Below are 12,699 nucleotides of genomic sequence, written 5' to 3'. Positions count from 1 at the left end.
TCGTAGCCGTTGACGCAATTTGTGTGTCACAGCCTTCGTGATCAACTCAGAGTTGTCTTAACCTGTTCTTTCAGAACCTTGCTCCACGACGCATTAATCCAAAATTGAAGGTTCTGAAAAAACAGGTTAAGACAACTCTGAGTTGATGACGAAGGCGGTCACACAAATCGCGTCAACGGCTTAGAAGTTTATTTGAAAAATGCAACTTAACAAAAACAAAATTCCGTATTTTCCTAAAAAATATTTTCTTTAAGTTGATTTCTCTCACACTATCTGTGAGTGCGTTTATAAAATTTAGTGTCACCCGCATCCGTGGTTGTTTTTTCAGAACCTTGTCAAAATTCTCATATAAATTCAAGTTGTTATGTTGGGATAATGCCACTGCGTTTCTGTTCCTTTGCCAGTTCTTGGAATGCGTCGCTAAAATCCTATCCCTTTTGCTAGGTAATAAAAATTTATGATTTTCGGTAACATAAAAGAATTTGAAAGGGAATCTGGCACACGGTGCAAAAAGAATGCACTTTTAAACTACGTAAAAGGTGAACTCGCACACGCAAGTTTATTGCTGCAAATGCTTCTTAGCCATGTTATCGACTTAATGACGTAGTTGAAAAATGCGTTGTTTTAGCACCGTGTGCCAAATTACCACACACCTTTGAAAGTGCCCCAAAAATGAAAGAATTTCTTAAAAATTGAAAATTAAATTCATAAGAAAAAATTGACTGCAATGCGCCCCTACTATAGAAACAGAAAGTCAAACACTGAACCCACTGAACTGATGACAAACCAGTGAACGAAACCAACAGTTGAACGAACATCCAAAACAATGAAAAAACTGGTCCTTGAAGTAAACAAGTTCTCTCTTCTTTCTCTATTCACATCTATACGTCTCTCATTAGCGTAAAAGCGGTCAAAAAAAGCGGTCCGCCATCAATGCTCCATTAAGACCAAAAGAAATAGTGCGTTTTGTCGCTAGTTTTAATTGAGTTATTTAAACAACAGTTCCTAATTAAAACCATTAGGGCTGAAAGTTGAACGTCGCGATGGCTTCTGACGAAGAAAATGAGGAATCTTATGCAGGTTAGTTGACTGAAATTGCGAGTGTTTTGTGAACCTTTCCATTGGAACGGCTTTGGTGAGCACATTGATCCATTCGGAAAAAAATAGCAGCAGATGCAGAAAAATTATTATTGGAAATTTTTTTTTTTGCAATTTTCCATTCAAAAATAGTGCAAATTTCAACAATCGGTGTTTTGTTATTATAAATCGGTAATGTGGAATCTATTGTGATATTTCAAACATTTCGTTTGTTTGTGTTCAAGTGTGCGTGATAATGCATTTAAAAACAAATTCAAGAATTTTAGAATTATTTGGTTGATTATAATGGATTTTTTTGATGCATTTTGATATGTCAAGATGGATGCCACGAAATCGCTCTAATAGTCACTCATCAATTCGAATTCCATTGAAGTGGATGTGAAGTCGATAATTGTTTTCTATTTCTAATATTTGAAAATTCCAATTGTTCCAAGTAAACAAAATTTCGAATTTTTGTGTAATATCTGACATCGCGAAGGAAAATTATCGATAATTCGTTTATATCGAACACTAACAGCTCCACCGCAGCGTTCATTTTTTTACGTTCAGACCAATTAAATTAGTATATCGCTGGGGGGGAATACAACATTTTCAGTGAACGACTGCTCTTCCATTTGCTGTTGGAATTTTTAATTTCTGCGATTTTTGAGTGTTGTGATTGATTGATAATTTAAAATAAATTTCCAGCTGAGGAGGATGATGAACCGAGAGAAGAGGCTGCTGCTGAGCTTTCCAACGATTCTGACGAAAATCTCGCTAACATTGCTGCCAATGTGAGCAAGGTAAATGTCGCTCTGAAGGGGAACTGTTGAATGTCTAACAAAACGGTTTTTCTTTCAATCGAAACGAAATAGGAAGACGACGATGATTATGAACCGGAACACGGCACGAAACGGAAGAAGGGCAAAAAGCGAAAGGCTAAGTCGGACAAGGAGAAGGGTCGTAAAAAGAAGAAGCGGAAGAAGAATGGAAGTGGTGAAGAAAGCGATTTCAAGGAACCTGAAGAGGAAGTTGTCGATTCAGATTTCGCTACTCCCAGCAGCAAGAAAGGTCGCCGACGGAAGGAGGCTGAAAAGGCTAAGGCATCGACATCAGCTGATTCAAGTAAGTACCAAATTGTCCTATCATTCATCCTATCGTTCTCTTGACCCATCCAACGTGATTAACCAATGAACCAAAACGATTTTCAGGTATGCCTACCATTGAAGAAGTGTGCAGCACTTTTGAATTAACCGATGTGGATATCGAGTACACGGAAAGCGACTACCAAAATCTGGTCACCTACAAAATGTTCCAGCAGCACGTGCGTCCAATACTTCAGAAGGAAAATCCGAAAGTTCCAATGTCTAAATTGATGATGTTGGTCGCCGCGAAATGGCGAGAATTTTGCGAGGAGAATCCGAATTTGCAAGCAGAGGAAACCCGAGAAGAAGAAGAGGAGGAACAGGCTGTAAGATCCCGATCACCACAATACATTCCAAAACCCAGCAGATCGCGTGGTAGAACATCGGAAAAGGTATGACAATTTTGTCTTGTTTCCACTTCTGTACGTTCTAAATGTTTACGTTGTCGTTTCAGGCAGAGGAGTACGACGAGGAAGAAGAAGAGGAGGAGGAGTCGTCGAGGAAAAAGAAGCGTGGACGAGCTAGTAGCAAAAAGTCGAAGAAGCAGAGCAAAGTGCCGACGTTACGGATTAAATTTGGTAAACGGAAACACGGTAGTTCTGACGAAGATCCCGAAGTTAGTGGTGCATCGGAAAGAGACTCAGATTTGGAGTTCGAAAAAATGTTGCAAAAATCCGACGAAAAGCACGAAGAGGAAGTCAAAGAGAAGGCACGAGTCGATGACAACCAGGAGCCGGCTGTCAAGAAGAAGGCAAAGACGAAAATCGGCATGAAAACGAAGAAGAAGAAGAAGCCGAACAAGAGCAAATTCCCCGAGAATGAGGACGGCGAACCGGAACATCAGGACTATTGCGAGGTCTGTCAACAAGGCGGTGAAATCATATTGTGTGACACCTGTCCGAAGGCCTACCATTTGGTGTGTCTGGATCCAGAATTGGAGGAAGCTCCAGAAGGCAAATGGTCGTGTCCAACATGTGAGGCTGACGGGACATGCGATCAAGAAGACGACGATGAACATCAAGAATTCTGTCGTGTTTGCAAAGATGGTGGAGAGTTGTTGTGCTGTGATTCGTGCCCATCAGCCTACCATACATTCTGCTTGAATCCGCCGTTATCTGAGATCCCAGATGGTGATTGGCGTTGTCCGCGCTGTAGTTGCCCACCGCTAAAAACGAAAGTGCAAAAGATTTTGACTTGGCGTTGGAAAGAAGTCACCGTTCCGAACGAGGCATCGACATCCAAAAAACCGAAAGTCACTCGATACCGAGAGTTTTTCGTCAAATGGTTCGACGAATCTTATTGGCATTGCGATTGGATCACTGAACTGCAGTTGGATGTCTATCATCCGTTGATGTTCCGGTGTTACATGCGCAAATACGACATGGAAGAACCACCGAAATTGGAAGAGGCGCTCGATGAAGACGACAACCGGTACAAACGTATTCAACGGCACCGTGACGGAACCGGCGACAATGAGGATAATCAGGACAAATTGGAAGAGAAGTACTACCGGTACGGAGTGAAACCGGAATGGTTGATTGTCCACCGAGTCATCAATCATCGAAGCATGCGTGATGGACGAACATTGTACTTAGTTAAATGGAGAGAATTGCCGTACGATCAGGTGACATGGGAAGAAGACATCGACGAGGTTCCGGGCTTACGCAGTGCTATCGAATACTACATGGATTTGAGAGCTGCGGCCACCGCTGACGTTTCAGTACGTAAAAAGAAGAAGGGACGCAAAAGCAAAGCCCGCGAATTCGATGACGAAAATTCTGCACGTCGTTATACACCACCGCCGGATAAGCCGCAAACGGATTTGAAGAAGAAGTACGAAGTTCAACCGCAGTATTTAACCGATACCGGCATGCAGTTGCATCCTTATCAATTGGAAGGCATCAACTGGTTGCGATACTCGTGGGCCAACGGTGTCGACACAATTCTTGCCGATGAAATGGGTCTGGGAAAAACCATTCAGACAGCGACGTTCCTGTACTCGCTTTTCAAGGAAGGCCACTGCAAAGGACCGTTTTTGATTGCCGTCCCATTGTCGACCGTTATCAACTGGGAGCGAGAATTTGAACTGTGGGCACCTGACCTATACTGCATCACGTACGTGGGCGACAAGGATTCACGCGCTATCATTCGCGAAAATGAACTTTCTTTCGACGAAAATGCCGTCCGAGGAAACAAACCGTCGAAACTACGAGGAAATTCGGTGAAATTCAACGTTCTCATCACCAGCTACGAATTGATTTCCATCGATGCGGCATGCTTAGGCTCAATCGACTGGTCGTGTCTCGTTGTCGACGAAGCGCATCGCTTGAAAAGCAACCAAAGTAAATTCTTCAAGTATTTGGCCAGCTACAACATCAGCTACAAGCTTCTGCTGACCGGCACACCATTACAGAACAATTTGGAGGAATTGTACCATCTGTTGAACTTCCTCAACCGAAACAAATTCAACGATCTGACCGCATTTCAGAGTGAATTTGCCGATGTGTCCAAGGAGGAACAGGTCAAACGTTTACACGAAATGCTTGGACCGCATATGTTGCGTCGATTGAAAGCTGACGTACTGAAGAGCATGCCGTCGAAATCTGAATTCATCGTTCGGGTGGAGCTGTCACCGCTACAGAAGAAGTACTACAAATTCATTCTGACTAAGAATTACGACGCACTGAACACAAAATCGGGCGGAGGTGCTTGCTCACTGTTGAACATTATGATGGATCTGAAAAAGTGTTGCAATCATCCGTACTTGTTCCCGGCTGCGGCTGAAGAAGCACCTCTCGGTCCAGGTGGTGGATACAATGTTGATGGTTTGACAAAAGCTGCTGGCAAATTGGTTTTACTTTCGAAAATGCTGAGGCTGCTGAAAGAGCAGGGCCATCGTGTGTTGATCTTCTCTCAAATGACCAAAATGTTGGATCTTCTCGAAGATTTCCTTGACGGTGAGGGATACAAATACGAGCGAATCGATGGCGGTATTACCGGCAACGTTCGTCAAGAAGCCATCGATCGTTTCAATGCACCTGGAGCCCCACAGTTTGTGTTTTTACTGTCCACTCGTGCCGGAGGTTTGGGTATTAATTTGGCAACAGCTGACACTGTCATCATCTACGATTCGGATTGGAATCCACACAACGACATTCAGGCATTTTCGCGTGCCCATCGTATCGGTCAAGCAAACAAGGTCATGATCTATCGTTTCGTTACCAGAAATTCGGTGGAGGAGCGTGTTACCCAAGTGGCTAAGCGAAAGATGATGTTGACTCATTTGGTTGTACGCCCTGGAATGGGTGGTAAGGGATCGACATTTTCCAAACAAGAACTGGATGACATTCTCAAGTTCGGTACGGAGGATTTGTTCAAGGAAAATGATGAAACCAGCGAAGCCATTCATTACGATGACAAGGCCGTTGCTGAGTTGCTTGATCGTTCGAACCGAGGTTTGGAGGAGAAAGAAAGCTGGTCTAACGAGTATCTATCATCGTTCAAGGTCGCATCTTATGCTACCAAGGAAGAGAATGAGGAACAAGAGGAAACGGAAATCATCAAACAAGAGGCTGAAAACTCTGATCCAGCTTATTGGGTGAAACTACTCCGGCACCACTACGAACAACATCAAGAAGATATGGGACGAACGTTAGGCAAAGGAAAGCGTGTTCGTAAACAAGTCAATTACACTGATGGAGGCATTGTTGCCGCTGAGCCACGTGATGATTCCAACTGGCAAGAGACCGTGTCCGATTACAATTCCGACTACTCTGGATCGGGCGAAGACAACGAGGACGACGATTTCGATGAAAAGAATGAGAACGGTGACTTGAGTCGACGAAGTAAACGTCGATTGGAACGTAAGGAGGATCGTGATCGTCCTCTTCCACCGTTGCTGGCTCGTGTCGGTGGAAACATCGAAGTATTGGGCTTCAATGCCAGACAGCGCAAGAGTTTCCTCAACGCAATCATGCGTTACGGAATGCCACCACAGGATGCATTCAATTCACAATGGTTGGTGCGTGATCTGAGAGGAAAGTCAGAGAGAAATTTCAAAGCCTACGTGTCGTTGTTCATGCGACATTTGTGCGAGCCGGGTGCTGATAACTCTGAGAATTTTGCTGATGGAGTTCCGCGTGAAGGTCTAAGTCGACAACACGTTTTGACGCGAATCGGTGTAATGTCTTTGATCCGAAAGAAAGTTCAAGAATTCGAACACATCAACGGCTATTACAGTATGCCCGAATTGATACGTAAACCTTGCGAGCCGATTGCGAAAAAGGATCCGCTAGCTACGCCAACAGGAGACAAAAGTGCTACAACAAGCACCAGTGCAACACCAGCAACGAGTGCTGCTCCTAGTCCGGCTCCACTAGACGTTGATGCAGACGTCAAATTGATTGACGATGAAAAGGAAAAAGAAAAGGAGAAATCCGTCGAAGAGAAAGATGCTGAAAAGTCACCCGAGAAAGAAACCTCAGCGGCAGTAAAATCTGAGGATGGAGATGCAACTGAAGTGAAAAAAGAAGTAAAAGAAACAGCTGAACCAGTTAAGGAAGAAAAACCAGTAGAGGTCACTGAAGCGTCACCTGAAAACACAAAAACTGACGAGACGGATGAAACTAAACCAACACCAAGTGAGGAAAAACCTACCGAAAAAATCGAAATCAAAGACGAACAGTCTGATGATGAGCCCATTGAAATTAAGGACGAAGTGAAGGAATCGAAAAAAATTGAAGAGGACGACGATGATGATGTGGTTCTTGTCAAGGATGAAAATGAGGACAAGAAGCGATTCATCAAAGAAGAACAACTGGAAGTGCACAAACGTAACTTTATGTTTAACATTGCCGATGGTGGTTTTACCGAATTGCACACATTATGGTTGAATGAGGAAAAGGCTGCCGTACCTGGTCGTGAATATGAAATATGGCACAGACGCCATGACTACTGGTTATTAGCTGGCATCGTGACCCACGGCTACGGTCGTTGGCAAGACATCCAGAACGATATTCGTTTTGCTATCATCAACGAACCGTTCAAAATGGATGTGGGCAAAGGGAACTTCCTCGAAATTAAGAACAAATTCTTGGCCAGACGCTTCAAACTTCTGGAACAGGCTCTCGTCATTGAAGAACAGTTGCGCCGAGCCGCTTACTTGAATTTGTCACAGGATCCGAACCATCCGGCAATGTCCTTGAACGCTCGTTTCGCCGAAGTCGAATGCCTTGCTGAATCTCATCAGCATTTGAGCAAGGAATCGTTGGCCGGCAATAAGCCAGCCAATGCTGTGCTACACAAAGTGTTAAATCAACTGGAAGAGTTACTTTCGGACATGAAAAGTGATGTGTCCCGCTTGCCAGCCACTTTGGCACGAATTCCACCGGTTGCACAACGATTGCAAATGTCTGAACGATCAATTTTGTCGAGATTGGCTGCAACAGCTGGAAATGCTGCTGCTACAGGTTAGCATTTAGTAAATTCTATTGTTCGACAATGTCACTGACGAGACTCTATTTCTCTCCCGATCAGCTCCAATGATCCAGTTCCCAGCTGGTTTCCAAGGCAACAATTTAGCTGGATTTACTGGCGCCGCAGCAAATTTCGGATCATTCCGGCCACAGTTTTCGGTTCCAGGTCAACCCAATAACTTTACATCGTCAACATCACAGGTAAGGGAAAACAGTTCGTTTGGATGGTGGAGCGGAGATTAAAATTTCGTTTTCGTTTTTTTTGCAGTAAATTTTTTCATCCTTCTCGGCACCAAATCTATCATGGACGTTCAATTGCGACTCATATGTTTAGTTCCATAGTTTAATTGAATTTTATATAAAAAAAAGAAGAAATTAAGTGTAACGCGTTAGTGGTAACGCAAGCGGTAGTTGTAAGTCTTTTTTTGTCTTTTATTTTCTCACAATTTTCGCAAAAAATAAATTTTTCGTTTTTTTTATTTAATTTAATTTTTACCGCATTTTGTTTGCCAAATTAAGTTCGGAATTAAGTTCAAATGCAATAAAACTATAGAAATTCGCTCTGCATCAATCGATTGACTATAATTACAGTGGATCAATCAACCATATTTTCAACTTCTCATCATCTCAATGTAAATTTTAAATGAAATTGTACCAATTATAGTCGGACAAAATAAAAATCAAAAATTCAAGTGGGGATTCGGTCTGTATCATTGGAAGCGAAGCAGTCTATCGGATCAGTCATTTGAAGACTTATGAGGATAAGTCTCGGAAAAAGTCGTATTCAGGTCATGTAAAGTTAACGTATTGCACGGTGCGGTCGAACAACTTTTTTTTAGAAAAGTTCGTAAACATTGGGTTTTCTTGTTAAAAATGATTGGGGTGATTCTAACGATTATTTTTCTCCTAAATTTAAAATGTTTTGCCCGGGCCTTCTCGGGAAAAGTTGATTTATCTTTTAAAAAAATGAGTCAAAAATGGCCCTTTGTGAAATGTTTTCTACTAGGAAAGCTCGGTAACGTATTTTTTTGGTTTTATAAGCACAATTTTAAGAAGAAGAGACTCAAACCTTTACAACGGTACCTTACACATCATATTCGAACCTTTGATATATGATTGGAATCCCGTTCTCGACGAACTTTAAGGAAATTTCGATGGTTATGCTAGTTTTCCCGGTATTTTTTTTAGCTAATAGGTCCAGGTATATGTCGTCAGCGCCCCCACCTTTTTGGGCGGGGGTTTTCGTTGCTGATTATTATGAGCTAGGTTTTGTGCTTTCGAATGATGCTACCCAAAAGTTTTGTGCTGCTCAGGCACCCGAGCACAAAACTACTTTCTATTCAAAACATGTCACTTTGTATGGTAGACCCCTAATATATCAACTGCACCCAAAATACAATTGCAGGACTGAAATCTATACATTATGTGCTGACGATATCACCCCACCAATAGTTTAGTGCTGCCACCTGTGCCCAGCACAAAACTACTTTCTGCTCAAAACATGTCACTTTGTATGGGAGACCCCTAATATATCAACTTTATTCAAAATACAATTGCAGGACTGAAATCTATACATTATGTGCTGACGATATCACTCCACCAATAGTTTAGTGCAGCCACCTGTGCCCAGCACAAAACTACTTTCTGCTCAAAACATGTCACTTTGTATGGGAGACCTCTAATATATCAACTTTATTCAAAATACAATTGCAGGACTGAAATCTATACATTATGTGCTGACGATATCACCCCACCAATAGTTTAGTGCTGCCACCTGTGCCCAGCACAAAACTACTTTCTGCTCAAAACATGTCACTTTGTATGGGAGACCCCTAATATATCAACTTTATTCAAAATACAATTGCAGGACTGAAATCTATACATTATGTGCTGACGATATCACCCCACCAATAGTTTAGTGCTGCCACCTGTGCCCAGCACAAAACTACTTTCTGCTCAAAACATGTCACTTTGTATGGGAGACCTCTAATATATCAACTTTATTCAAAATACAATTGCAGGACTGAAATCTATACATTATGTGCTGACGATATCACCCCACCAATGGTTTAGTGCTGCCACCTGTGCCCAGCACAAAACTACTTTCTGCTCAAAACATGTCACTTTGTATGGGAGACCCCTAATATATCAACTTTATTCAAAATACAATTGCAGGACTGAAATCTATACATTATGTGCTGACGATATCACCCCACCAATAGTTTAGTGCTGCCACCTGTGCCCAGCACAAAACTACTTTCTGCTCAAAACATGTCACTTTGCATGCATGGTAAATAGCTTATAGCAAATATGTTAGCTTGATTGTAGGTCAAGGTCACAGATATTTAATAATAAGTTTTTATTTACGGTCATTCAAAGGTTTGTGATTCTGCATTGTTCAGAGTTCATCAGTTCATTATGCATACAACAGAATGCATAAACAATGACTAATGTGAAATCCTCTTGTTACATGCACAATGGACTCAGGCTATTGTGCAAGCATTCTGTTGCATGCACAATGAACTTTGACTATTGTGCAAGCCTACTGTTGCATGCACAATGAGCTCTGACTATTGTGCAAGCATTTTGTCACATGCACAATGAACTCTGACTATTGTGCAAGCATCGAGATGCATGCACGATGAACTCTGACTATTGTGCAAGCATTTTGTCACATGCACAATGGATTCTGACTATTGTGCAAGCATCAAGATGCATGCACAATGAACTCTGACTATTGTGCAAGCATCGTGATGCATGCACAATGAACTGTGACTATTGTGCAAGCCTCTTGGTACATGCACAATGGACTCAGGCTATTGTGCAAGCATCAAGATGCATGCACAATGAACTCTGACTATTGTGCAAGCATCGTGATGCATGCACAATGAACTGTGACTATTGTGCAAGCCTCTTGGTACATGCACAATGGACTCAGGCTATTGTGCAAGAATTCTGTTGCATGCAAGACAAACTCTGAGAATTGTGAGGGGTCTACCATGCATGCAAAGTGACATGTTTTTTGACCAGAAAGTAGTTTTGTGCTGGGCACAGGTGGCAGCACTAAACTATTGGTGGGGTGATATCGTCAGCACATAATGTATAGATTTCAGTCCTGCAATTGTATTTTGAATAAAGTTGATGTATTAGAGGTCTCCCATACAAAGTGACATGTTTTGAGCAGAAAGTAGTTTTGTGCTGGACACAGGTGGCAGCACTAAACTATTGGTGGGGTGATATTGTCAGCACACAATGTGTACATTTTAGTCCTAGAATTGTATTTTGGGTGTAGTTGATATATTAGGGGTCTACCATACAAAGTGACATGTTTTGAGCAGAAAGTAGTTTTGTGCTGGACACAGGTGGCAGCACTAAACTATTGGTGGGGTGATATTGTCAGCACACAATGTGTACATTTTAGTCCTAGAATTGTATTTTGAGTGAAGTTGATATATTAGGGGTCTACCATACAAAGTGACATGTTTTGAGCAGAAAGTAGTTTTGTGCTGGGCACAGGTGGCAGCACTAAACTATTGGTGGGGTGATATCGTCAGCACATAATGTATAGATTTCAGTCCTGCAATTGTATTTTGGGTGTAGTTGATATATTAGGGGTCTACCATACAAAGTGACATGTTTTGAATAGAAAGTAATTTTGTGCTCGGGTGCCTGAGCAGCACAAAACTTTTTATTTATTTATTTATTTATTTATTCGTTCGTTTATTGATCAATAAACAGGCCTTTCGACCCAATAATATATCAATCATTTACAAATCTTAAACAGAAATCTTTAAAGAAAATTCAAATCTCATAACCATTTTCCATTCCAGTCACTACTGATCCAATACCGCCATATTCATTCCAATGCTCATGACCGAATTCTTGAACGACCGAAATGAATCATCAAAAATGTCACAACCGGAAAAGTACTTGTCGTGATGATCTTGCATTCTATTTAGCGGCTCATTCTGTTCGGCATTACTTGAATATGTTGTTGTGTAAAAAATCGGTCTATTCATCCCAAGATTCCTTCTCGTCAGTCTGCCATGATCGTGATACGTAATCAACTGGTTCAAGGTCGTGTCCATGTGGCATGGGTAGCATCATTCGAAAGCACAAAACCTAGCTCATAATAATCAGCAACGAAAACCCCAGCCCAAAAAGGTGGGGGCGCTGACGACATATACCTAATAGGTCCGACCTATTTCTTTTCAATTGCTTCATAAAGTTGACCTCCCGGTTTCTGCATAGGTATTATGAAGATGACGCATTCATTAGATGCAAGGTTGAATGGTTGGTATTTAGATGATGGTAGTATTGGTGACGTGCTTTCTGTAGTATTGGGGGATATTAGGAAGATTTTAGAATTTTGTGATTTGTCAGGGTTGCCTTTGAATGCTAAGAAGTGTGAAGTCTTTTTTGTGAGTGCTAGTGAAGGTGAAGCGGCTCATATGTACTCTGAGATTTCGTCATTGTTACCAGGGATTAAGCGGGTTGATGAGTCTTCGTTGGAGATGTTGGGCTCGCCTGTTTTTGAGTTAGGTTTAGAAAGGATGTTTTCAACAAAAGTTGAATCTATCAAGTTGATGTGTGATCGTTTAACTTTGATGGATGTTCATCCTGCTTTGTGTGTTTTTAGGAAATCTCTCGGTAGTTGTAGGTTTAATTATTTGTTGCGTTCCTCGAAGGCGTTTTTGTTAGGTGATCGCTTGAGAGCTGTTGACGAGATTTTCCGTTCAACTCTCGAAGCCATTGCGAATGTGAAGATGTCTGATTTTTCTTGGGACCAGCCTTCTCTTCCTTTAAGCTTTGGAGGTATAGGTGTTAGGAAAGTTGAGGATATTGCGATGCCAGCTTATCTGTCGTCTGTTTATTCTACTTTAGAACTGTCGAGTGAGATATTGAGAAAGTTTAGTTTTCAGGTGATCGAAACTAGTGTTTTGGAATTTATTGAGGAAATACCTCGAGATTTTGTTCCAGAAGGTGACGAGAAGAAGAAGAAG

The 12,699-nt window shown here is 41.8% G+C and overlaps 1 protein-coding gene across 1 annotated transcript; it reads left to right on the top strand.

Annotated features, from left to right (window-relative positions):
• The first annotated feature begins 887 nt into the window (after positions 1-887).
• On the top strand, positions 888-8,185 carry LOC119082553 (chromodomain-helicase-DNA-binding protein Mi-2 homolog). Its single transcript, XM_037192067.1, has 7 exons — positions 888-1,080; positions 1,786-1,880; positions 1,953-2,202; positions 2,289-2,614; positions 2,677-7,690; positions 7,758-7,897; positions 7,965-8,185. The coding sequence occupies exons 1-7, from the start codon at positions 1,044-1,046 to the stop codon at positions 7,965-7,967; spliced, it is 5,865 nt and encodes a 1,954-aa protein (XP_037047962.1). The 5' UTR covers positions 888-1,043; the 3' UTR covers positions 7,968-8,185.
• The last annotated feature ends 4,514 nt before the right edge of the window (positions 8,186-12,699 follow it).

The sequence above is a fragment of the Bradysia coprophila genome, unplaced genomic scaffold (genome assembly GCF_014529535.1).
Source record: "Bradysia coprophila strain Holo2 unplaced genomic scaffold, BU_Bcop_v1 contig_476, whole genome shotgun sequence".
In the NCBI taxonomy this organism is placed as follows: Eukaryota; Metazoa; Arthropoda; class Insecta; order Diptera; family Sciaridae; genus Bradysia; species Bradysia coprophila.
The sequence above is the reverse complement of the archived record's forward strand: the minus strand, read 5'-3'. Positions and strand labels throughout refer to the sequence as shown.

Excerpts from the sequence above, each read along its gene's own strand:
- LOC119082553 (XM_037192067.1), top strand. The coding sequence starts at position 1,044 with ATGGCTTCTGACGAAGAAAATGAGGAATCTTATGCAG. Across the intron at positions 2,203-2,288 it reads ATCGACATCAGCTGATTCAA|GTATGCCTACCATTGAAGAA; the intron begins GTAAGTACCAAA and ends AACGATTTTCAG. Across the intron at positions 7,691-7,757 it reads TGGAAATGCTGCTGCTACAG|CTCCAATGATCCAGTTCCCA; the intron begins GTTAGCATTTAG and ends TCTCCCGATCAG.